General features: G+C 36.3%; 1 protein-coding gene across 4 annotated transcripts in view; it reads left to right on the plus strand.

The window, feature by feature from the left end:
* The window catches only part of TP53INP (Tumor protein p53 inducible nuclear protein), a 50695-nt gene extending 26216 nt beyond the window's left edge, over nucleotides 1-24479 (plus strand). For 2 of the 4 annotated variants that reach the window (XM_073985714.1, XM_073985713.1), the window contains exons 2-6: nucleotides 17092-17791; nucleotides 17859-18417; nucleotides 18515-18650; nucleotides 18725-18826; nucleotides 24106-24479. In XM_073985714.1, the coding sequence (XP_073841815.1) occupies nucleotides 17377-17791; nucleotides 17859-18417; nucleotides 18515-18650; nucleotides 18725-18826; nucleotides 24106-24267 (1374 nt within the window). In that variant the 5' untranslated portion in view covers nucleotides 17092-17376 and the 3' untranslated portion in view covers nucleotides 24268-24479. The remainder of the gene's footprint in view (nucleotides 1-17091; nucleotides 17792-17858; nucleotides 18418-18514; nucleotides 18651-18724; nucleotides 18827-24105) is intronic. The other 2 variants (XM_073985716.1, XM_073985715.1) reach the window with 1 other exon arrangement.
* The last annotated feature ends 761 nt before the right edge of the window (nucleotides 24480-25240 follow it).

The raw sequence follows: 25240 nt of genomic DNA on the forward strand, positions 1-25240 counted from the left end.
TCAGTACAATCCCAGGAATCAGAAACTCGTAGGACCCAATAAGGTATACAAATCACCCCAACCTAATACATATATTTTACAACAGTCGTTTTTTGTGAAACATTTGTCCCCCTTATTGTTCTTGTTAATAACGAATATCTTAGGTCATTTGTTGGTCATTGATTGTGGTTTTGCTTTGTTTCTTTTTATTTTTTTTGCAATATTTAATTGCACAACAAAACTCAATTATAGAATTGCAAACACATATCTAACCAGTTTCATGTGGCCAACAAACAATTGCTAATAATTAAAGGTGATCAGTTGCATGTTTAATTAATTAAAATTAATTCATTGAAATTCAAAACGCATATAACAGTCATTGGAGGTAATGCGATTTAGACCATCCCAGCAAAATGTTCGATGCCAAAGATGACATTCAATCATGGGTGCAAGTGATCTAGCATGTCATCTTTTTAGCATCTTCATCGATGAATTTTATATGAGCGTGGACCCCAAAAGATGACGTTCTTTTCTGGATCCTAAGCATGTCATTTTAACCAATGCGTTGACATGTCATTTCCACCAATGCTTTGGCATGTCATTTCCACCAATGATTTGACATGTCATTTTCACCAATGCTTTGACACGTCATTTCACCCATGCTTTGACATGTCATTTTAACCAATGCTTTGGCATGTCATTTTCACCAACCCCTTGGCATGAAATTTTCATGTCTTGTTTGGAAAATGAAATGCTGTATTGAAATATGGTTTTCATGGAAAACAAAACTCTTTATTAATTCAATCGAATTCATGAAATAGCTACAATTAATTTATCAGTTTAGTTTTTCAAAAGTTTACATCCAAAATTGCAATGTAATCACCACCGCTGCAACGCAAAAGATTACTTCCTCCGTTCTCCGCAACTGATATTCTTTCATCTTACAAAAGGTTTTTTTCAATTATCTTCCCATCACCACTTCAGATTTCAACATGGACTCCAAATGCACTCCTTTAAGTATTTTTATTTCGTAAATTACTTTTATTTTATAATTTTGTTATTTTATAACAACATTTTGGTAATTTATACTCTTTTGTTTAGTGACGGAAATATGTAGGGATCTACAACCCGGCTTGCTTTAGGGATCTCTAAGAACAAAATGTAACGAACGGGGAGGAGAGACTTTTTATGGAAAATACCATTTATGCTTAATTAATTTATTTTTAATTGTTTCTTTCCAAAAGTAGTTTCTTCTTTATTTTCAGATTCTTGTTCCTTTTCGTTTCGGACTTTTTTTCAAATTCCAAGAAGCGAGATTTGATTTATTTCGTTCAATGTCAGATTTAGAACAGACAAGGGAACTTTTAAAATAGCAATGTGTGCAGTCCGATTCTATTTTTAGCTCGATGGTTGGGACTTCATATAATACCAATTGTTTAGAAGTTTTAGTTGTTTGATATGCAGGAAATGTAAGACAACATCACGACGACAGTTCTAACAACTTTGGTCTGTTCCAGAAACTGCAAGAATCTACTTATTTTTACTACGATAACAATTTTTCCTTTATGTTATCGGAAAAAATAGTAAAAATTAGTAGATTTTTGCTGTACTGGAATACCAAAATGAAAATAAACAGGTGTGTAAATAAAAACACAAACATCATCTCTATTGGATCGATGGAATGGGTACAAATGCTGATGAAAAGATCGGATCTTTCACGACTTCCTTTGCATTGGTTCAAATCCTAATGAAAAGATCGGATTTTTCACGACTTCCTTTGAACCAATGCAAAAGATGACATGAAATCACGTCATCGCAAAGAACCCCTTCCGTCAAATTTTGCTGGGATATAATATGTTGATTTTTTGAATTTGAAATTTATTTTCAAACAAACACATTAAATAATTGTTTGGTCTGAATATTCAATTACATTTTGATACAAAATATGGGTATTATAATACATACCGCAATTGTTCTAAAATCTCAATATCACACATTCTTATTTAAAAATGCAAATCAAATCCCCTGGTACTTACTGCTCTGAGACCGTAAGAAGATTTGTTATTTTCTATATAGAAAATTAATTAGAATTAGAATTATATTAACAAAAAGGAATCATTTTATATCCGGTTATACTTGAAACTTTTAAGTGCCGTTATCCCTGCCAGCATTTGGAAATGAGTTTCTCACGTCACTCCGGAGACACGCCAAGGAAGATAAAACAATGCCTATAGCATTATTATGATTATTTCTTAACGCGTGTGCGGACACTTCTAAGTGACTCTTGAGTCACTTAAAAGGCGATTGTTTACATTAGGTGTATACGATAACTTCCCCAGCAATAATAACTCAGCAAGTTCAAGCAACCTCTCTCAGTGAATTTTACTCCCTCAAGCAAGAAAAATTACAGAAAGTTATCGAACAACATTATGCAAAAACTTGCAGGAATGTCAGCAGTTTCCGAAAATATATGAAAATTGTTTTTGTTTCGTTTGATCCACAACTCTTTAAAATCTAAAATAATGTGAAATTAGTTGTGTCTTTTTACTTTTTCAGTAATAATTATTCAGTAATTTCTTTTCAGAGAGTAAGAGAGATTTTACTCTTTGATGCGAAAATAGAGAAAAAAGTTAAAAGACAGCATTTAGTAAACTTTAGCAAGATAACAGTTGATAACCAAAACAAAAACATTGACGCCAATGTATTTAAGAAAAACTAACTCCAAAGCAATGAAAAAGTTCTTCAACTTTAAGCAAAATAAATAAAAAAATAATTAATATATTAATGAAATAATCAATAAATATAGCTGAATCGTAATATTTATAGTATTTTTCCACAAAAATAAGATAAACATTAAGGAGCTGACCATTAGCAGATGATTAAAAAACAGGTGATCGAACTTGCTAAATGTTGCTGGGAAAAATTCTTTCAGCAATTTCTCAGCAAAGAACTGTCAAAATTGTTCGCTCTCTTTTACTGAACTTCTGTGTAAAAAGACAGCATTTAGCAACATTTCGTAATAGTTATTACAAATTATCACGTTAAAAAACACAACTATTGTGAAATTTTCTTGGTCAAACATTTTAACATTTCAAGTTGTTTGCATTGAACAGCTGATTTAAATGTCAGCAAAAATTTGCAAGTTCTCAGTCACAGAACTCTCCAAAAGTCTTTCCAAACTCGCTCTCTTTTGCTTGATAATTTTGTTATCGAACAGCATTCAATAAAAATTTGTACGAATTTGTACAATTTTTTGGGTTATTGTACAGACCTATTTATTTAAGAATTCAACACATTTGAACAAATATGGGACATTTTTCTATGTGATTATTATATGACTCGGTAGTGCAGTGGTAAGCATGCTCGCTCGATTCGCTCGACTCGGGTTCGATTCCCAAGCCAGACAACGAAAAAAATCGCATTTTTAGAATGACACAATTTATGTAGGCAGAAACTCCTAATTCTCTAAAAGCGTACTTAAGAAGTGACTTCCAAGAAGTGACGTGGTTCATTTCTGCGACTTTTTTCATCTCTGCGATAGTTTTTGCTTGCAGGGATGTTATATTGTGAGCAATTAGCATTGTGTAAACAATTAGATCATCGATGCTCCAAATATTTCGTACATTAGTAGTCCCCATTCCCATTCTTAAACCACGACAGCTTAAAATAAGGAGAGAATACGTAGGGTTTGTTTATACTTGATCGTATATGGACGAGCATCGATGAATTAGATCAGGGATGCGCTTCTTTGCAAAGACAGTATACTCAGCGATCCCACTGAGTTGACTTTGCATTTGTTTTTCTCTCTCACGAACACTGAGCGTGAACAAAAACAAACAAAAAACACAATTTCGTTGTTGCTTTTTTATACCCTCCAAAATAATATGGAGGGTATAATTAAATTTGTCATTCCGTTTGTAACACAGGGAAATATTCATCGGAGACCATATAAAATATATACATTCATGATCAGGGAAAATTCTAAGTCGATATAACTATGTCCGCCTGTCCGTCCGTCTATTGAAATCAAGATACAGCTAGCAATGTTTATACCCTCAGCATTTATGCTAACGAGGATATATACACTTTCATACGGGCAAAATGTCCCTCATCGAAATAATGGTTTTAGACCCCAAGTATGTTTGGACGAACTGTGTTTCAGACAATTTGGAGTTGATTTAGCCATGTCCGTCCGTCTGTCTGTCTGGCTGGTGCGCACGATAACTCTCGAACTGATCAACCGATTCGATCTAAAATTTGGTTTTCGTAATATTTTGTCCAAACTTAGTTTAAGTTCGAAGATGGGTTATATCACTCCTTGCGGTACCTCCCCCACAAAAGTTCGGAAATGTTCGGAAAATTTGTGCGCACGATAACTCTTGGAGGAAGTAACCGATTTGGTCCATATCTTGCACATCGTAAAATTTCTACAAGACTTAGATGAGGTTCCAATATGTACTCAATCGGTACACTCCTTGGGGTACCTCCCACACAAATTTTCGGAAAAGTTCAGTTTAGGTCCTGTTCTCGAATTTGTTGTAGCAACTTGTATTCACGGTCCCCCATACGAAGGTGTAAGTTGTATCATGGGCAAGTCCATACTTCCTGAGAAAACAGCCTAAAAGGTACAAAAAACCCGTATGACACCGTGTGTAGTGGTTGGAGCGCAAGATAACTCTCGAACGGATTTGCAGATTCGGTCCAAACTTTGGCCTTCGTAATGTTTTGTCGGACCTTAGTTTAAGTTCGACGATAAGCCATATCGGTCCACTCCTGCGGGTACCTCCCCCACAAAAGTTCAAAAATGTTCGGAAAAATTGTGCGTACGATAACTCTCGATGGGAGTGACAGATTTGATCTATACTTTACACACCCCAATATATCTACCAGAAATAGATCAGGTTCGAATATGGACTATATTTGTGCACTCTATCGGGTACCTCCCACACAAAATTTTGGATTCATTCACTTTAAGACCAACTCTCTAAACACTTTGATTTTTGTTGAAGCAACTTGCATTCGCTGCCTCAATTAGGGAAGTAAAAGTTTTTTCAGGGGCAAGTCCATACTTCATGAGAAAACAGCCCGAAATTTGTAAACAAAACCCCTATGGCACCATAGGTCCACCTTTCCGGTACCTCCCCCACAAAAGTTCGAAAATATTCGCTAAAATGGTACGCGCGATTTCTCATAGACGTAGCAACCGATTTGGTCCAAACTTTGGATCTCTAAATATTGTCGAAACTTTTTTGGCCCTATGTCCAATCCTTGTGGTACCACCCACACAAATGTTCAACAGTTTTGTGTGGTTGGAGGATCCTTTGGACATTTACAGCTATATTATGTTTTTCGTAGGCTAGTGTGATAAAAAGCCCTATCTATCGATATCCCCTCAAAATTTTGAGCTTTAATCCTATCCATCCTTTTGTCGGTTCATACATAAGATTTTTTTTTGGGGGGCGGGGAGGGCGGCAGGAAAGTATTTCAATCCACACAGGCTGAGGGTATATCTCTGTCGGCCCATTATCTCACTGAAATAGCTGGAATTTGGTACTTAGTCTTTGTTAGGTGCATACGACTTTCCCCCAGAAATTTTTGGTATAGGTCCACGCCTTCATATAACCCCCATAGAAAGGTACCTACCGATTTTCGGTATTTTGAAGGCTGTGGCTACAATAATCCTCCGAAATGGCTGAAAAATGATATTTAGTCTTCGTTTGGGGTATAAAACTTTCCATATGAAATTTGTCGGTATAGGTCCACGCCTTAATATAGCCCCCATAGAACGGTACCTCCCAATTTTCGGTATTTTGAAGGTTGTGGCCACAATAACCCACCGTAATGGCTGAAATTCACCGAAATTACTGAAATTTGGGGTTATAAATTATTCCAGAAGTTAATTATCAGTATAGGTCTACATCCGCCATACAATCGTACCTCTTGATTTTCGCTATTTTGAAAGTTTTAGCCACATTATCTTACTGAAATTTCGGAAATTTGCTATTTATTCTTCTTTGAGTCTAAAAACGTTCGGCCAGAAATGTGTAGGTATAGAGAGACGTTTTGATGTACCTTCAAAATTTCGGTATTTTGAAGGATAGCCACATTGTTTTACCGAACTTGCTGATATTTGGTATTTAGTATTCTTCATAAACGAAAGAAACTAAGGGCCATTATTACATGTTTTCTTTTAATATCTGATGGATTTGAAAATGCAAAATAAACTTATTTGGAGGCATTAAAAATATAATTTTCACATTGAAAGTTAATGGCAAAAAGCTCCTCCTTGAAATGCAATCATCACTTTTAACTTAAAGTTAACCGGAACGCTATAAATCTGTTCGGAAAATCCAAACTATAACAAAAGAAGACTTATAATAATGGGGGTAATTGTTCCATTTTACTTCAATACAACTCGTGGTGGAGGGTATAACAAGCTCTGCCTGGCCGAACTTAACGCCTTTCTTACTTGTTTTTCTTAAAATGGTGTGAACAATAACTCTCGAAGGGAGCCATCGATTTTGTCCAAACTTTGCTCATCGTCTATGTCTACCAGACATAAATCAAGCAGACATATATCGATGTCCACTTCTTCAGATACCTCCCACACAAAATTTAGGAAAATTGCAGATTAAGACCTGCTCCGTTCAACAAATTCAAATTTCTTGAGAAAATGGCTCGAATGTTTTAAACAAAACTCTTACGGTCACTTTCGAACGGGTTACTGCGTTTTTCCAAACTTTGCATATCGTATTATTTCTGCAAATCGTAGACAAAATTCGAAGATGGTACTTATCGATCCACTTCTTCCGGTACCTCCCCTCACTTAAGTTAAGAAATATTCGCTAAAATGGTACGCGCAATATCTCATAAACGGATCAACCGATTTGGCAACTTTGGATATCGTAATATTTTGTACAAACTTAAGGTAAGGTTACACTAAGCAAATACATATTTGCTCCAGAGACCGACAGTGTGCGCATACTGAGAGCAAGTGAGCATAAATTTAAATGCATTATTTGTGTTCGAAAATGGGCCATATCGGTTCTCTCCTTAGGGTAACTCCTTTACAAACATTCAACATTTTTTTATAACACTATGCAACACTGAAAATGCAAACAACTTCTAGTATGCATTTTTTGAATGTACATATTTAGACTACAAAAACCCTAGTAGGGGTTTGTTCTGTCAGATGTCAGTATCTGCTAAACTATTGGGAGTTGAACTAAGTAACCTTTTGCAAAAATCTTCAAAATAAAGTTCTCAACAATTCTTTAGAACATTCTGAAACTGTAAAATGCTTACTTCATGTTGTTTCAACGGTATTTTGCATCATATCTTTTACAACACGTATTTCAAACACAGTTCACACCAACAGTTTATTCTCGCATTTCGGATTTCACTTCATTATTGACATTTTTATTAAATCGTCGTTAAAAATGTACTGAAAACAACGGCATAGAGGCATTTTACAACAATGACATGTTCTGAAGAGTTGTGTATTACATTAACGGTTTTGGAGATACGGTGCGAAATATATAAAAATTGTGGAATTTTTGCATATATTATGAAATTTGAGGCAATAAATGTAGTTTTTCGAGTTCGTTATTTCTCCAAATATTTTGTTCTTGTCCTTATCTACAAATTTGGTTCAGAGGTCAGAAGAAGATTCGCATTGGTTTCAGAGATATAGCCCCGAATTTCTTTAAAAACTCATTATTTAACCATGTTTAGATGGGACCATAAAAAACGAGCTGGGTCTGACGCAACAAAACCCAGCGTCGTTTGGGTCTGCACTTTCAAAAAATCCTCAGTTCGAATTGTTTGCACAAGATCACCTTAAAAATGTTGCACAGTGTAATTGTAGTTTTAGGTCTGTTCAAAAATCCTTTTGGACATTTTTACCGAAGTTACTCCTTGTGGTCCTGTTTGCAGCGATATAATGTTTTTCGTGGGCAAGTCCAACCAACTGAAATGAGTGGTATGCGCGATATCTATCGAAAGTAATGACTCCCAAAATAAGACCAACTTTTAAAATGGAATATTTCAGATACTCCCTCCACGATACTTTTGAACTTTAATCCAAATCCATATTTTTTGGTCGGAAAGTTCATACCTCCAAAATTCTGAAAACCCCATAAATGAATATTTTTTAGGGCAAAAATATGGTATATTTAAATGATTCCAATAGTAGAGGGCAATATTCATTTCATTACTTCATGATCAACTCGTCGCATTTTACTATTCATTGTTTATATACGCATTTGTCTTTCATCATCTTCTTCTAGCGTTCAATTTTATTTGACATGGATTTGTTATGCGTTCTAGATATGTTTATTTTTTTCTACGTAGCGGAGTGTTTGTGTCCCCCAGCCAGACTAGTTGGGTGGTTGGACAATGAACACCACAGTCCACAGTATTTTCATGTGCGATTTTTTGTTACTGATGTGCTCATACAGTCGGTGATCATTCAGAGATCACGTGTGACCATCATGTTAGTGGTTGGTTAGTTCAAAACAATAGAGGGAATAATTTGTGTTTTTTTTTTGTTTTTCACTAAAAACAAAAATAAAAACAAAGAACATGAAACGATTTATGGCAAATTAACAAAGTTCAACAACAATTGATGGCTGGCTGGCTGGTTTGTCATTTAATGTAATGGGGGAAAGTTTTGGTTGGGGGTACAACAATAACACGGTTTATTTGGCATTGATTTAACCCATATATAGATAGAGATGCATATAAAGAGTAGGTATTCTAAATTTATGTTTGAATTTTGTAATAAAGATTGTCAAATACAGTAGCACAAAAAAGCTCTTCTTGCAGAAGCATTTGAATGTTTTTCTTTTTGTTTTCTTTAACAAAATGTCATTTTGCTTGTTTTTTCATTTCGTTTGTTTTCTTGTAACACGAATATGGATTCGGTTATGGCGTATTTTCATAGATATCTCAGTGCATTGATCGCAAATTTATGATTATTGCCAAAGCATGCCAGGCAATTGACACACATCGTTCGTTCGGTTCAATTGTAAAGTAGTCGTCATGATGCTGATAATGATGATGTCGGCTGCTGATGTCTTTGGAAAAAATCTCAAAAGGCTCTTAGCTTTATGTACACAGTATAAGTTTCCCGCCAAAACTAACGTTCAACTCTGTCATTATCATATGTTTTGCCAATGAACATCGTTAGTGTTACCATGCTACCGCTTAAAATGGCATCGTTTGCTATTGTTTCCATTGTTGTTGTCTTTATTATATCTCAGCATCTGCGGAGGTTGGTTGTTTGCCTCTATGGAGGTATACGTAGTTGAAATAGTTTTGGGATTTTTCCTTTGATTTTGTTGCTTAGTCTTCTTTTTGTCTTTTTCTGTTTTCCTATAATTGCCTTTGTTCAATCACGTTTTTGACTCCAATTCTTGAATGTGATTACAATGCGATTGCACCAAGTGCACTTTTCCATTGTGTGGCATTTCTATGCGAATTGTTGTTGTGTTTCTTTTTGTGTTAAATGCGTTTTTTGTTTCTTCTGTTTAGATATTTGTAGTGTTGTTGTTGCTGTTTAACTATTTGTTGCTGCTATAGTTTATGAAAGAAAAAATTTTCTGGGCTGCCTGCTTTGTGGCGGCAAATGTTTTCCATCTCGACACACAATGACCCATATTGTAAATAAATGCATATTGTGGAAAATTGCTGGTAAACTAAAAATCGGGGGCAAAAGTTAAAAATAAGCAAATTATGTATGTTTCTTTCGCGCTTTATTGCCATCGTTAGGGGGTTAGGGTAATGTAATTGTACCAATATGAACTGAGGTAGATACCTCCTTTGAAGAAAAGTTCGACCAGGCCGAACTTCGTATGCCCTCCACCAAGAGTTGTATTGAAGTAACCTATACTAAGTACCAAATTTCAGCCATTTCGGTGCGATAATGAGGCTAAAACCTTCAAAATACCGAAAATCGGGTGGTACCGTTCTATGGGGAGCTGTATGAAGGCGTGGACCTACACCGACAAATTTCATGTGGAACGTTTAATACCCCAAATGGAGACTAAATACCATTTTGGTGGATTATTGTGACCACAACCTTCGCAATACCGAAAATCGGGAGGTACCGTTCTATGGGGGCTATATGAAGGCATGTACCTTTACCGACAAATTTCTGGGAGAAAGTTTTATACCCCCAACGGAGACTAACCTCCTGTTTTTGTAATTTATTTTTGTTCGTTCGTCTATATTCGTAATAATTTAGGCATCCATAGCTCAGCCCACAAATGACATACAGACTTAATTTTTCGTAGATGAGTTCCATATATGGTTAAGAATTCTTCATTTAAAAATGAGCGCTCTCCATTTGCGCTAAGGTGAGTAAATCGATCTACAAAATTTGTAAGTTCGTGTGAGAAGAATAAAAGTTTTTACAAAAACTGGGGGTTAGTACCAAATTTCAGCCATTTCTGTGTGATAATGAGGCTGAAACCTTCAAAATATCGAAAATCGGTTGGTACCGTTCTATGGCGGCTATATCAACACGTGGACCGATATAGCCCATTTGCAATACCAAACATCCTAGGAGTAATAAAAAACTACCATACCAAATTACAAAGCTGTATCTTAAAAATTGCGAGCTGTATCATGATTTCAATAGACGGACGGACAGACGGACATGGTTATATCGATTTAGAATTTTACACTGATCACGAATATTTTTACTTTATAGGGTCTGCAATGAATATTTCGATGTGTTGCAACGGGAATGTCAATGTTAAGCTTCGTTCCCGTATTTTTTAATACTAAAACTCGTAAAAGAGAGAACTGGAAAAACATTGTTCTCACAAAAAAGTTTTTTTGAAATAGTTCGGGAACGGCAAAATGGAAAATACCTCAACAAAACTGGAACAAATGTCAAAGTCAGCGTGTGAGCCAATCAGACGCGGGCAACCACTTTACTATTAGCTTTGTTCCCGTACTTTTTAATAGTAAAACTCGTAAAAGAGAGAAAAAGAGAAAAATTGTTGTCACACAAAAGTTTTTTCAAAAAGTTCGGGAACGCAAAAAAGGAAAAAAACGTCAAAAAAGCTGGAACAAATGTCAAAGTCGGCGTACCAGCCAATCAGACGCCGGCATCCATGTTACAATTTTTACACGCTCTAATTTGTCGAGTAAAAAGTTTTTAAAGATAGCGTCATTCAGCGCCATTTTTGTTTAAGGAGAATTGAACATTTTACAACTTTTTTTGTGTACGGAAACGGGATTTCGAGTAAAATGTGCAAAAGTCGTAAAAATTGTAAAAACTTTTTAGTTCTGGAACAAAGCTATTTTTTACACGCTCAAATTCTTCGAGTAAAAAGTTTTTAAAGAGAGCGTCATTCAGCGCAATTTTTGTTTAAAGAGAAGTGAACATTTTACAACTTTTTTGTATACTGGAACGCTTTTTCGGGTAAAATGTATAAAAGTGGTAAACGTTTTAAAAACTTTTTAGTTCTGGAATAAAGCTTTAATTATACCCTCCATGGCCAGGTGATTTTCTACAAGCTTATGTGAAATCTTCTTCCTACAACATACTCATGTTAAATAATTCAGTTGAAATCATGAGTAAGGAATGGAACCAGTCCCTGTTATTCACAGACGAGTTTAAGATACCGAAATAGTTGTTCATCTTGCCAGCGGGAACTTTGTAAATGGAAAGAGAGTTCTCATATACTTTGCTAAGAAACTTTTTCCTCCATTCATGTAAATATTTACTATTTCTGTTTTAAATGATATTTCAATATTCGCTATTTCTATTCCTTCGCACCGTTGGGCGCCAGAATTTCGTCTACCTTTGGTCTCCCAACTATTGTAAAGAACAAAATAACTCCGAACATCGGTTATATGTCCATTACGAAATTTGATTCCATATATACATTTAGACCAGAATATAAATCAAATTCGAAATTACCTTTGCGAGAACAATTTCCTAAATATATAATTTTACCGACCATGAAAAACCTACCCTCGTTAAAAAAAACTCTCTGCAAATTGTAACGATTTGTTTTTTTCTTCGTTTTGTTTTTCAAAAATAATATAATTTTCCTCTCATCTCAAAGTGTTACGAAGTGCATCATTGTGGTCATTAATTTCAAATGGAACAAAATTTCACTTTATTTTGCCACTATTGTTGTTGTTGTTTCTTTGTTTGTTGTTAAATGAAGGTGAAATTATTTTCTATGTTTATAACCGCAATGAAAAAATGAAACAGAAAAACAAATGTTGAGATCATCATCAAGTGCAGAACAGATGCAATTTGTTTTTATCAAAACCATAGATTAGAATAAAGAAAGTTTAATAGAAATAGCAACAACATAAAATGATTGAATACATTTTTAAATGACTTCATGATTGTGGGAAAATTTTAAGCACAGTTGTACAGAGGTCACCAAGAATTCTACAACGATAACCCAAAAATTTGTACAAATTCGTACAAATTTTTACTGAATGCTGTTCGATAAAAAAATTATCCAACAAAAGAGATCTAGTTTGGAGAGTTTTGTGGCTGAGAACTTGCAAATTTTTGTTGGCAAAATTTGTCCCATAAAAATTTTTAAGTTCGGCCAGCTGATTTTTAATCACCTGTTCAATGTAAACAACTCGAAATGTTAACATTTTGACCAAGAAAATTTCACAATTGCGAATTTTTTAGATTCTAAAGCGTTGTGGATAGGATTAAAGCATTTAATAAGTAAACTCCAATTTTAAAATTAATATTTTTGTTCCGTTTGGTTTAAAATATCAAAAGAAACAAAAACAAATTTCATACATTTTCGGCAACAGCTGACTTTCTTGCAAGTTTTTGCAAAATGCTGTTCGATAACTTTCTGCAATTTTTCTTGCTTGAGATAATAAAATTCACTGAAAGAGGTTGCTGGAACTGACCGAGTAATTATTGCAGGGAAAGTTATCGTACACACCTAATATTTGGTTCTGTTCAATAACTTCTCAAGTAAAAAGTACTTCTAAGTTCTCTCAGTTCTCTTTTGGTGAACAAGTTTGTTATCGAACAACATCTTGTAAAGTTTATAAAAATTTTACAAATTTTTGGGTTATCGAACAGGTTTATTTTGTATACTTTATATATTTAATTTAATTAAAATTTGTCAATATAGGTTCACGTCTTCATATAGCCCCAATAGACCACACCAGTGATGGCCAAAAACACACATTTGCAGATTATAACTTGCGCTAGTGTGAGTGGAAACGTAAACAATGCATTAACCGAACGAATTTGTTTACAGTGTACGTGTGTGTCGTATGCCCGCGGGCATAGGAAAGTTGTTGTTGGTGGCCATCATTGGATCACACCATCCCGATTTTCTAATTTTGGAAGTTTCTGCGTCATTTCCAACAGAAATAAACGAAATTTGGTACTAAGTTTTCCATGAGGGTATAAAATATTCTAGAAGAGAATTATCACTATAGGCCCACGTTATCGTATAGTTCCCATAGGGCTCCTCCCGATTTTGTTTTTTTTTTAGATTTTAGCGTCATTATCAAACCGAAATGGCTGAAACTTTGTGTTTAGTAGTCGATGGGGGTATATAACGTTCCAGAAGAGAATTCCACGTTTTCATATAGCCTCCATAGAACGGTACACTCCGATTTTCGGTATTTCGAAAGTTTTAGCCAGATTATTCAACCGCCCATCAGCCCTTTGAAATTTGGTATTTGGGTGCAACCGTGGTGCAATGGTTTGCACACCCGCCTTGCACGCAAAAAGCCCGGGTTTGAATCGCAGGCCAGGTAACATCAAATTTTCAACGGTGGCAAAATACCCCCCAGTGTAATATTGGCGACATTTTCTCAGTATTTTAGTCATGTAAAACTTCTCTACAAGTGTTGTTCGCAATGGCTGAAATTTGGTATTTAGTCTTCATTGAGTGTACAAAACTCTCCACCTGAAATTTGTAGTTACAGGTCCACGCCTTCATATAGCCCACATAGAAGGGTATCTCCCGATTTTCGGTATTTTAAAGGTTGTGGCCACAACAACCCACAGAAATGGCTGAAATTTGGTATTTAGTTTACGTTGGAGGTAAAAACATTTCCGACTGAAATTCGTCGGTATAGGTCCATGTTTCGATAGATTCCCCATAGAACGGTACCACCCGATTTTCGTAATTCTGAAGGTTGTTACGTCAATATCTCACCGAAATGACTGAAAAAATTGTCAATATAGGTCCATCAGCTATCTTTTTTGACTGAACCATCCGTTATTTGATATGTGAGTTTCCCCACAGTCACGAAACTTCTCTACCAAGGATTGTCAATGTAGGTCAATGTTTTTGTATAGGCTCCATATAACGATTTTCAGTATTTTTATACCCTGAGCATTTATGCTATCGAGGGTATATACACTTTCATACGGGCAAAATGTGCCTGATTGAAATCCGTTTCAGACAATTTGGAGTTGATTTCGCCATTTCCGCCATGTCTCGCTGGCTGGAGCGCACGATAACTCTCGAACGGATCAACCGATTCGGTCCACAATTTGGATTTCATAATATTTCGTCCAAACTTAGTTTAAGTTCGGAGATGGGTTATATCCGTCCACTCCTTTCGGTACAACCCCCACAAATGTTCGAAAATGGTCGGAAATTTTGTGCGCCCGATAACTCTTGAAGGGAGTAACCGATTTGGTCAAAACTTTGCACATCGTGAAATTTCTACTAGACTTAGATGAGGTTTCAATATGGACTCAATCGGTTCACTCCTTCCGGTACCTTCCACACAAAATTTCGGAGAAGTTCAGTTTGGACCTGTTCTTGAATCGCTTCGTTTTTTTGTTGTAGCAACTTGTATTCACTGCCTCCCATACGACGGTACACGTTTCATCAGGTTCATGCTTCCTGAGAAAAATGCCTGAAATCTATAAAAAAAAAACTCCCATGACACCGTGTGTAGTGGTTGGAGCGCAAGATAACCCTCAAACGGACCAAAATTTGGACTTCATAATATTTTGTCAAAACTTAGTTTAAGTTCGAAGATAAGCCATATCGGTCCACTCTATCAGGTACCTCCTCCACAAAAGTTGAAAAATGTTCGGAAAAATTGTGCGCACGATAACTTGGTTTGGTCTATACTTTTTGGTCCATACTTTACACATCCTAATATATCCACCAAGTATAGATCAGGTTCGAATATGGACTCAATAGGTCCACTCCTTCGGGTACCTCCCACACAAAATTTCGAATAAGTTAACTTTAAGTCATGCTCTCCAATCACTTTAATTTTTGTTGAATCAACTTTTCAGGGGCAAGTCCATACGTCTTGAGAAAACAGGCCGAAAGGTGTAAAAAACCCCTATGGCACCATATGTGGTGATTGGAGAGCACGATAACTCTCGAACTGATCAACCGGTTTGGTTCAAAATTTGACCTTCGTCATATTTTGATGAAACTTAGTTTCAGTTCGAAGATGGACAATACCGGTCCACAACTTCCGGTACTTCTACCAATATTTAAAATTTTCATAAAATATGGCACGATATCTCTTGAACGGGGCAACAAATTTGGTCCAAACTTGTGATCTCCTAATATTTTGTCAACATTTAGTTTAACTTCTAAAATGGGCCATATCGGTCCTCTCCTTAGGGTACCTCCCTCACAAAAGTTCAACATTTAGGGTTTGTTCGAAGATCCTTTAGAAATGTATACCGATGCTGTTATGGTCCTGTTTACAGCGATATTATGTTTTCCGTGCGCAAGTCCATGCTTCCTGGCATACTGGTCCAAAAGTTATACGATGACCCACTGATATCGCGATATCTATCGACAAGATTTGACTCCCAAAATAAGATCCACTTCCAAAAGGGACTTTGTCGGTCCTCCTTCACAACACTTTTGAACTTTAATTCTAATCTACATTTTTGTCAGCAAGTTAAAATGTCCAAAAAGGCTGAGGGTATATCTCTGTCGGCAAAGCCGAATGATACTTGTTTACTTGTTAGAATTTTAGCTACATTTTTCACCGGCGGTAATTTGACATATGACTTCTCCACTAAAAATTGTCAACATAGATCCACACTTTGATATAGCCGACCTATGAAGGCACCACCCAATTTAAGACATTTTTAGATACATTTTCTGACCTAATTTAGGCGTTTGTGGTATCCGTGGTCGAGAAAACTTATGCACCTAAAGGAGAGGAAACTAATTATTCCATTTCAGTTCAGAATATTTTATGGTGCAGATTGTAAAAAATTCGGACCGGCCGAACAAAACGATTTTTTTAATTAATTTCTCTATAGTGTCGAGCTTAATGACCAATGATTTTTGCAAGTGAAAAAGGAAAGCCGAAGATTCGAACCCACACAACCACCACTACGTGACATGTTTCGCCTTTGGTAGAGGCTCGTCAGACATATCGGCTGTGGAGCGGCTTCGCTATTAACTTTTCCTCTTTCAAATGCATTTGTTTTTTGCTAGGAAAGCCAATACATCTTGATATATGGGCCCACTCCTTCTCTTCTACATTCAGGTCCACCACTCCTGTTATTATTTGTTGTTGTTGTTTTTGAACAACCTTAGGTTGAGGGTATTAAGCTGACGACAAAACTGATTTTTTTTACTTGAAACACAGTGCATTTAAAAAAATAATTTCGACCCAGACAGTATGACGCGTCAGTTTTGGTGTTCCACTCAACAAACAATGGAGAACAAAAGCTAAGGCAAAACACACATCCAAAATACATATTACGAAACAAATATGCAAATAAATGCGTCAGAGACCCCAACAGTTCCAAAGAAGGCAAATATCCAAAAAGATAAAAACAAAAAACACACGTGACGAGATAATTTGAATAATAAATTTGTGGGTACAACTATACATACAACACATACCTATGTACATATGCATTTTACAGTTCGCATGGATAATAAAGTGTCAGTCAGTCACTCAGTCATGTTTAAATGATGGGATGCAGACAAAAACATATGAGTGACAGTAGTACAAGATTTATTATACATACATATATAAGAAATATTTATATATAACAAAGCATGAATTACACAATTTATAACAAATAGTTTTTTTCACTTTTTACTAATTACCATCTATTTTCTTCCCTTCCTCCACTTGCAGTTGACGAGCTACAATAGTTCAAAAGACTGATACATAAATATTGTATAGAAAAAAAAAAACTGCAACAAAGCTACAAAGTAATTCCTGTTACAAAAAGGATCCCACGGAACGCAAGCGGAACAACTTATTTTGATCTCAAAGCAATATTTATTTAAAAATTTAGATACTATTCTAAAGCTTTAAGGAAACATCCTTAAGAAGTGATACGGAAACCGCCCCTTTTGTTGTAAAAATACAATACACAAAAGCTCTTAGCTCTCTAACTCTCGCATCCGAGCTCATATAATGTTGAGTAGTATTGCATCGTATCTATTTGGTTCGAATACTACTGCAACTAATCCGAATCCGAGTGAAACAAAAGAAAGTGGTGATATTGAGGAGAACGTTGTTAATAATCCAACCAAAGTCGATGTTGACAATCTTATAGAAGTAACTTCGTTAACGCCATCAGTAACTGGAACAGGAGCGATCAGTAGTGGTAGCGCAACTGTAAATAACGCACGTGCCATACGTCGTGGCAAAAATAAACGTAACAACACTCGGCAACAGAACAAACGTAAAGGTGGAGGTGTTAGAAATAATAGCACAAAGTCGACGGAAAGTACAAAATCACTGACCAAAACATCATCATCAGCATCGCCTAGCGATAGTTGTGACGAAGATTTCGACGAAGACGAGTGGTTCATTGTTGAAAAGGAAGGTGAGTAGAGGCAAAAAAATAAAAACATAAACTGAGAAAAATAATATTTGTTATTCTTCCATTCCAGACGACGAAGACGTCTCTCAATCTCGCAAGGAAAACGAGAAAGAAACAATTGAACCTACCCTTGAGGTCGTCAAATCGGTCAAACAACCCACCATTGCCCCCAGCCCATTGGCCCAACAGCGCCGCCAACAACATATCAATTCGCATTCCCTCTATAGTGGACCAAGACCACAAAAACAACGCAACTTTTTGCAAAAATCCCGCACTAACAACACCACTCAAGCCAATAACGTTAATAACCGCAGTAGCGGTCTAAGCGTCTCAACATTAAGCCCCTCCCGCACAGTAAACGAAAGCCGCAATGGCAAACCCAACACCGGGATGACAGCTGATGCCGGTGGCATTAGCCGTTCGCTGTATGTGGCTGCAACAAGCGCCTCAGCTACTGCTGCTCTTATTCAACCGGATAAGGTGAAAGTGGCACCAGTGAATGGCATCATGGGAAATGTCAAGAGCATGGACGAATCATGGTTCGTAACACCACCACCATGTTTCACCTCCATTGGACCCATCAATATGGAAGCTTCACCCTATGAGAACCTATTGATTGAGCATCCAAGGTGGGTGAAATAACATGGTGTAGATGAAGAAGATGTTATTGTAAACAAAACTCAAAAAGCAACTTACCGTTAATTGTTGTTATTTTTGTAATTTTAGCATGTCGGTGTATCATAGTATTAGATCGGTCCAAGAGGATACAGCTGAAAGTTATATTGAATTTGATCTCGATGATGTTAAGAAGGCCAAGAAGGATAAAAAGTTAGCTAATAACAAGGAGAATGTTCAGCGTAAGGTAAGTGTAGCTGAATGGAATAGATGACAAGGGATAAATGATGTAATGAAAATGTCGTTTTTTGTTGTCAACAGAATTCTCAAGCTGTCCAACAGCGATCATCGGCTGGTTTCCGTTTAGATCGCCAAAGTGTTGCTCAATTGAAGCAGGAATTAATGGCTCGTAGCGCACAAAAGGTAAGACACAATTATAGACTAGTCCGACCAGTAGTCTAATTCTCTGGCCTTTTCATATTAACCGGCACGAATCGTCAAGGGAATATGTTTTGGTTTTAGTCGCTAAATAAATATACCCTCAGCTAGGGACTTAGTACGGAGGCGACTCAGAGATTACAAATTTTGGGTACATTTTCAACATTTAGCTTCCAAAAACTCAAATGAGATCTTGTGGTAAAGGTACTCAAACGAGTGGACCGTTGAAGTCGTCCTTCGAACTTAATCTGTGTTTGGGACAAATACTAAACGATCTCCACTGCCAGCCTACATCAAATTAATCGAGTTCCACCCCGAAGTGGTGTCAATATGCATTTTTGGCTACGTCCCTGCCTTGGAACCCAAGTATATTTTGACAAAATCCAATTCTGATAATCTGCAGTCGATTTAGCCTCGTCCATCCGATGTTGTTGTTGTAGCAACCAAATATGTGTTATCGTATATCATTTTCAGTTTTATGGTCATGGTTCCTCTGTGTTCAGATTTAAAGATTCTGCATCCTGGACTGGCTTCGTCCATAACGAATAGAGTGAGCGGGTGCTTGGTTTTAACTGGATAAGGAGTATTTTAATTGAAATAAAACCACTCGGGCTTGCTTGGCAGCTTGCATTCTTCTGCTGTGATGGATGGGATGGTGGTCTCCGAGTAGGTCATTGACACTATGGACGACTTCCGTATTGTCAGTTGCTTTGTATTCGTGCATGAAACTAGGGGTTCTTAAATCGATTTCCCCACTACTGCAATTTCATAAAATTTCTTTAGAATGGAACTCGATTTAAGAACCCCTAGTTTCATGCACGAATACAAAGCAACTGACAACACGGAAGTCAGCCTATACTGCATCAGTGTGAATGATATCCATCCTGCCTGACAAGCTCGTTTATCTAGAAGTTCTCTTTTTCCTTTGGAAAATTTTCTGTAGTACATGAAGATATCTCCTGAAGTCTGGAAGTCTGTCCACAAGACAATGCTTCGGTAAAATCTTCGCCTCCTCATAAATATGGTCCACAGGTGACACGTGTAGACACCCTGTTGCAGGTCTCAGTGCGGCATTTTGACTAGTTTGAATATCCTTCCACTGTGTCGCTCTAACATTTGCATACCACACTGGTGTCGCACAGCTTACCACAGATCGGCCTATTGCTTAATAAGGGATCAACTAGGTTTCTTTATCAACACCCCATGTCTGAGGTCTTCCCTTCTGTAAAAACCTCCAATGGAGGTCTTCTATTCTATAGAAGCCTCATATGGAGGTCTTCTATTCTATAGAAGCCTCCTATGGAGGTCTTCTATTCTATAGAAGCCTCTTATGGTAGTCTTCTATTCTATAGAAGCCTTCTATGGAGGTCTTCTATTCTATAGAAGCCTTCTATGGAGGTCTTCTATTCTATAGAAGCCTCCTATGGAGGTCTTCTTTCTATAGAAGCCTCCTATGGAGGTCTTCTATTCTATAGAAGCCTCCTATGGAGGTCTTCTATTCTATAGAAGCCTCCTATGGCGGTCTTCTATTCTATAGAAGCCTCCTATGGAGGTCTTCTATTCTATAGAAACCTCCTATGGAGGTCTTCTATTCTATAGAAGCCTCCTATGGAGGTCTTCTATTCTATAAAAGCCTCCTATGGAGGTCTTCTATTCTATAGAAGCCTCCCATGAAGATTTTCTATTCTGTAGAAGCATCCTATGAGGGTCTTTTATTCCGAAGAAGCCTCCTATGGAGGTCTTCTATTTTATAGGAGCCTCCTATGGAGGTCTTCTATTCTATAGAAGCCTCCAATGGAGGTCTTCTATTCTATAAAAGCCTCCTAGGGAGGTCTTCTTTTCCATAGAAGCCTCCTATGGAGGCCTTCTATTCTATAGAAGCCTCCTATGGAGGTCTTCTATTCTATAGAAGCCTCCTATGAAGGTCTTCTATTGTATATAAGCCTTCTATGGAGGTCTTCTATTGGATATAAGCCTTCTATGGAGATTTTATATTCTGTAGAAACATCCTGTGCTGGTCTATTCTGCAGAAGCCTCCTATGGAGGTCTTCTATTCTATAGAAGCCTCCTATGGAGGTCTTCTATTCTATAGCAGCCTCCTATGGAGGTCTTCTATTCTATAGAAGCCTCCTATGGAGGTCTTCTATTGTATAGAAGCCTCCTATGGAGGTCTTCTATTCTATAGAAGCCTCCTATGGAAGTCTTCTATTCTATAGAAGCCTCCTATGGAAGTCTTCTATTCTATAGAAGCCTCCTATGGATGTCTTCTATTTTATAGAAGCCTCCTATGGAGGTCTTCTATTTTATAGAAGCCTCCTATGGAGGTCTTATATTTTATAGAAGCCTCCTATGGAGGTCTTCTATTTTATAGAAGCCTCCTATGGAGGTCTTCTATTCTATAGAAGCCTCCTATGAAGGTCTTCTATTCTATAGAAGCCTCCTATGGAGGTCTTCTATTCTATAGAAGCCTCATATGGAGGTCTTCTATTCTATAGGAGCCTCGTATGGAGGTCTTCTATTCTATAGGAGCCTCCAATGGTTATTCAATCTATTCTATAGAAGCCTCCTGTGGGGGTCTTTTATTCCATAGGAGCCTCCTAAGAAGGTCTTCTATTCTATAGGAGCCTCCTATGGAGGTCTTCTATTCTATAGAAGTCTCCTATGGAGAGCTTCTATTCTATAGAAGCCTCCTATGGAGATCTTCTATTCTATAGAAGCCTCTTATGGAGATCTTCTATTCTATAGAAGCCTCCTATGGAGGTCTTCTATTCTATAGAAGCATCCTATGAGGGTCTTCTATTTTATAGAAGCCTCCTATGGAGATCGTCTTTTCTATAGAAGCCTCTTCTATTCTATAGAAGCCTTCTATGGAGGTCTTCTATTCTATAGAAGCCTTCTATGGAGGTCTTCTATTCTATAGAAGCCTCCTATGGAGGTCTTCTTTCTATAGAAGCCTCCTATGGAGGTCTTCTATTCTATAGAAGCCTCCTATGGAGGTCTTCTATTCTATAGAAGCCTCCTATGGCGGTCTTCTATTCTATAGAAGCCTCCTATGAAGGTCTTCTATTCTATAGAAGCCTCCTATGAAGGTCTTCTATTCTATAGAAGCCTCCTAGAGAGGCCTTCTATTCTATAGAAACCTCCTATGGAGGTCCTCTATTCTATATGAGGCGCCGTAGGACGTTTTCTAGAAAAAAGCCTCCTATTCTATTGAAGCCTCCTATGCGGGTCTTCTATTCTATTGGACCCTCCTGTGGAGGACTTCTGTTCTATGGAAGCATCCAATGGTGGTCTTCTATGCTATATAAGCCTCCTATGAAGGTCTTCTATTCTATAGAAGCTTCCTATGGAGGTCTTCTATTCTATAGGAGGCTCCGTAGGACGTTTCCTACAAAAAAAAAACTCCTATTATATTGAAGCCTCCTATTGAGGTCTTCTATTCTACAGAAACCTCTTATGGAGGACTTCTATTCTATAGAAGCCTCCTATTGAGGTCTTCTATTCTATAGAAGCCTCCTATTGAGGTCTTCTATTCTACAGAAACCTCCTATGGAGGTTTTCTATTCTATAGAAGCCTCTTGGGAGGTCTTCTGTTCTATAGAAGCCTCCAATGGAGGTCTTCCTTTCTGTATAAACCTCCAATGGAGGTCTTCCATTCCGTACAAACCTCCAATGGAGGTCTTCTATTCTATAGCAGCCTCCTATGGAGATTTTCTATTCTGTAGAAGCTTCCTATGGAGGTCTTCTATTCTATAGAAGCCTCCTATGGAGGTCCTCTATTCTATAGATGCCTCCTATGGAGGTCCTCTATTCTATAGAAGCCTCCTATGGAGGTCCTCTATTCTATAGAAGCCTGCTATGGAGGTCTTCTATTCTATAGAAGCCTCCTATGGAGGTCTTCTATTCTATAGAAGCCTCCTATGTAGGTCTTCTATTCTATAGAAGCCTCATATGGAGGTCTTCTATTCTATAGAAGCCTCATATGGAGGTCTTCTATTCTATAGAAGCCTCCTATGGAGGTCTTCTATTCTATAGAAGCCTCCTATGGAGGTCTTCTATTCTATAGAAGCCTCCTATGAAGGTCTTCTATTCTATAGAAGCCTCCTATGGAGGTCTTCTTTTTTGAAGCCTCCTATGGATGTCTTCTATTCTATAGAAGCTTCCTATGGAGGTTTTCTATTCTATAGAAGCCTCCTATGGAGGTCTTCTATTCTATAGAAAAGCTCTTAAAAATCCCACGGTGACCATTTTAAATGGTTAGTTGGCACGGTTACTGTAGAAAGAAATGATTCCCAAAATTAGATTCACTTCCAAGATCGTTGTGTTGGGCCATTCGTTCACGTTCCTGCTCCGAAGAAATCAGTAGTTTTACGCTTTGATACAAATTAAGCCTAATCTCAAATCGTGTTAAAATTTTAATAACTGGTAGTCGTTGTGATTATTACTGCAACAATATTTTGGGACAATCCTTCATACACCTTCTGACACTTAAGTTTTTAGTAGCCTTTGTTGTCTATGTTACAACGCTATAGTTTTATTCTACATACTTCCCTCGGTAATGACCAACATTTTGCAAAACCCTTTCATAGGCTGAGGGTAAAAATTGCGATTTGTTGTTTCTAATTTCTAAAATAAGACTATTTCAAAGAACAGTTCTAATTTTTAACGCTGTTTCAAAACAGCCTCAAAGTATGCTTTGGAAAATACATATTTCAGCAATGTGGCGAATTGCTTCTTGACAATTTAACCCACATATCCGCAAATTGTTTTCAGAAATATGAACATTTTCTTTTCAAAATTAACTATTATGGCTGTTACGCATTTTTTGGTCTGTTCCTTTACTTTTGAAAATGGTAAAACCGGCAAAAATAGTAAAAGTTGTAAACTGCTCTCATATGAATTGTACGGTGTCAGAAGTAAAGGAACGCTTTTCGAGTAAAAAGTTGTAAAACTTGAAGATTCTTGAACGTAAAGGAACAGAGCTTTTGTCTAAAAAGAAAAGTTATCCTTAATCGGGAACTTTGGTTTGGTTAGTCACGGACCTATGTTTCTGCTGCTAATATAAGTTTATAAGCAAATAAGATTATTTTGTTAGAATTTCGTCCCAATTCATAGGAGCAAAACTGGTACATACCTAAGGATTAATAGTAGATTAAGTGGCTAGATTTATTGTAGCCCCTGAACAGTCTTAGTATCTCGATAGATATTCTGTGTTGTATTTTCTTTAACAATAATTAATAACGAATTTGTTTTTATCATTTCAGACCCAATCCAAAAAGGAACGTAAGGATATTTGTCGTTCGGCCATTAAACGCGCCAATAAAGTTCGTGATGTTCAATCCAAAAATCATACTTCCCGTCGTGCCGATAGACAATACTTCAAAGCTGTTAGCGGTACCAACAACAACCGCAATTCTCACTTCTAAATGCTCAGCCAGGGCTTGAAAATGCGATGACAGCACAGAAGGAAGAATGGATTGAAAAATAAAATGATTTTAAAATTGATGAAAATAAGGGAAAACGAAAACAACAGAAAACACCATTTAATACAAAACTACAAAAACAATCATTACAAACCAAGAACTAACAATTCTTATAAGATTTTAATTGAATAAAAATAAATGATAAAAACAAAAAATCTATAAAAAATTATAGGAAAAAAAGTTAACTGTAAAATGTTTGTGAGCAAAGGAAGATGATTAATTGTATTGTAGGGTAACATTTTGCGATATGTATTTTTAAAGGATAATAATCAGAAATTACAAAAAAAAAACAACAAAAACAAAGAAAAGTACAGCAAAAAAAACAAAATAAAATTTCCAAAAAATCCCACAAAAAAGAAGATATGGTAGATTTTAAAAATAATGTTCTCACAAAAAAAGAAATATATAATAAAAAAAGATATATTATATTAATTAAAGTACATACATATTTTTTCCAATTTTAATCCAAGTTTTATTCTTAGAAATATACAATGACAACACACAAAAAACCAACACCTTCAAAAACTATGAAAGTGTATGAAGATAAGAATATAAATGTTTATTTTTTTTAATAATTTATTTGTTTTTATTTGTATTATTATTTTGTCATATACATAATTTAATTATTTTAGTTTAAAGTTTATCATTATGAAGTTTTAATTATTTTTGTTTGATTTTTTTTTTGTTTTTGGAAAATGAGTAGTACGACAGAAAAAATGTACGAAAAAATGAGAAATTTATGAAAAAAGAAATAAATATTTTAATGTTTAATGCAAAAGATATTAAAATCTGACACTTGTTTCATTATTTCGGTGATATTGTGGATGGACCTTAAGAATATTATTTTTTTATTGAAATTTCATTTCATTCACAAATGTAGGAAATTGTATTTGAATTTATTGCATTGATTCAAGCA

This window comes from Musca autumnalis, unplaced genomic scaffold, assembly GCF_047663935.1.
Source record: "Musca autumnalis isolate F117 unplaced genomic scaffold, ASM4766393v1 scaffold_4, whole genome shotgun sequence".
Taxonomy (NCBI): Eukaryota; Metazoa; Arthropoda; class Insecta; order Diptera; family Muscidae; genus Musca; species Musca autumnalis.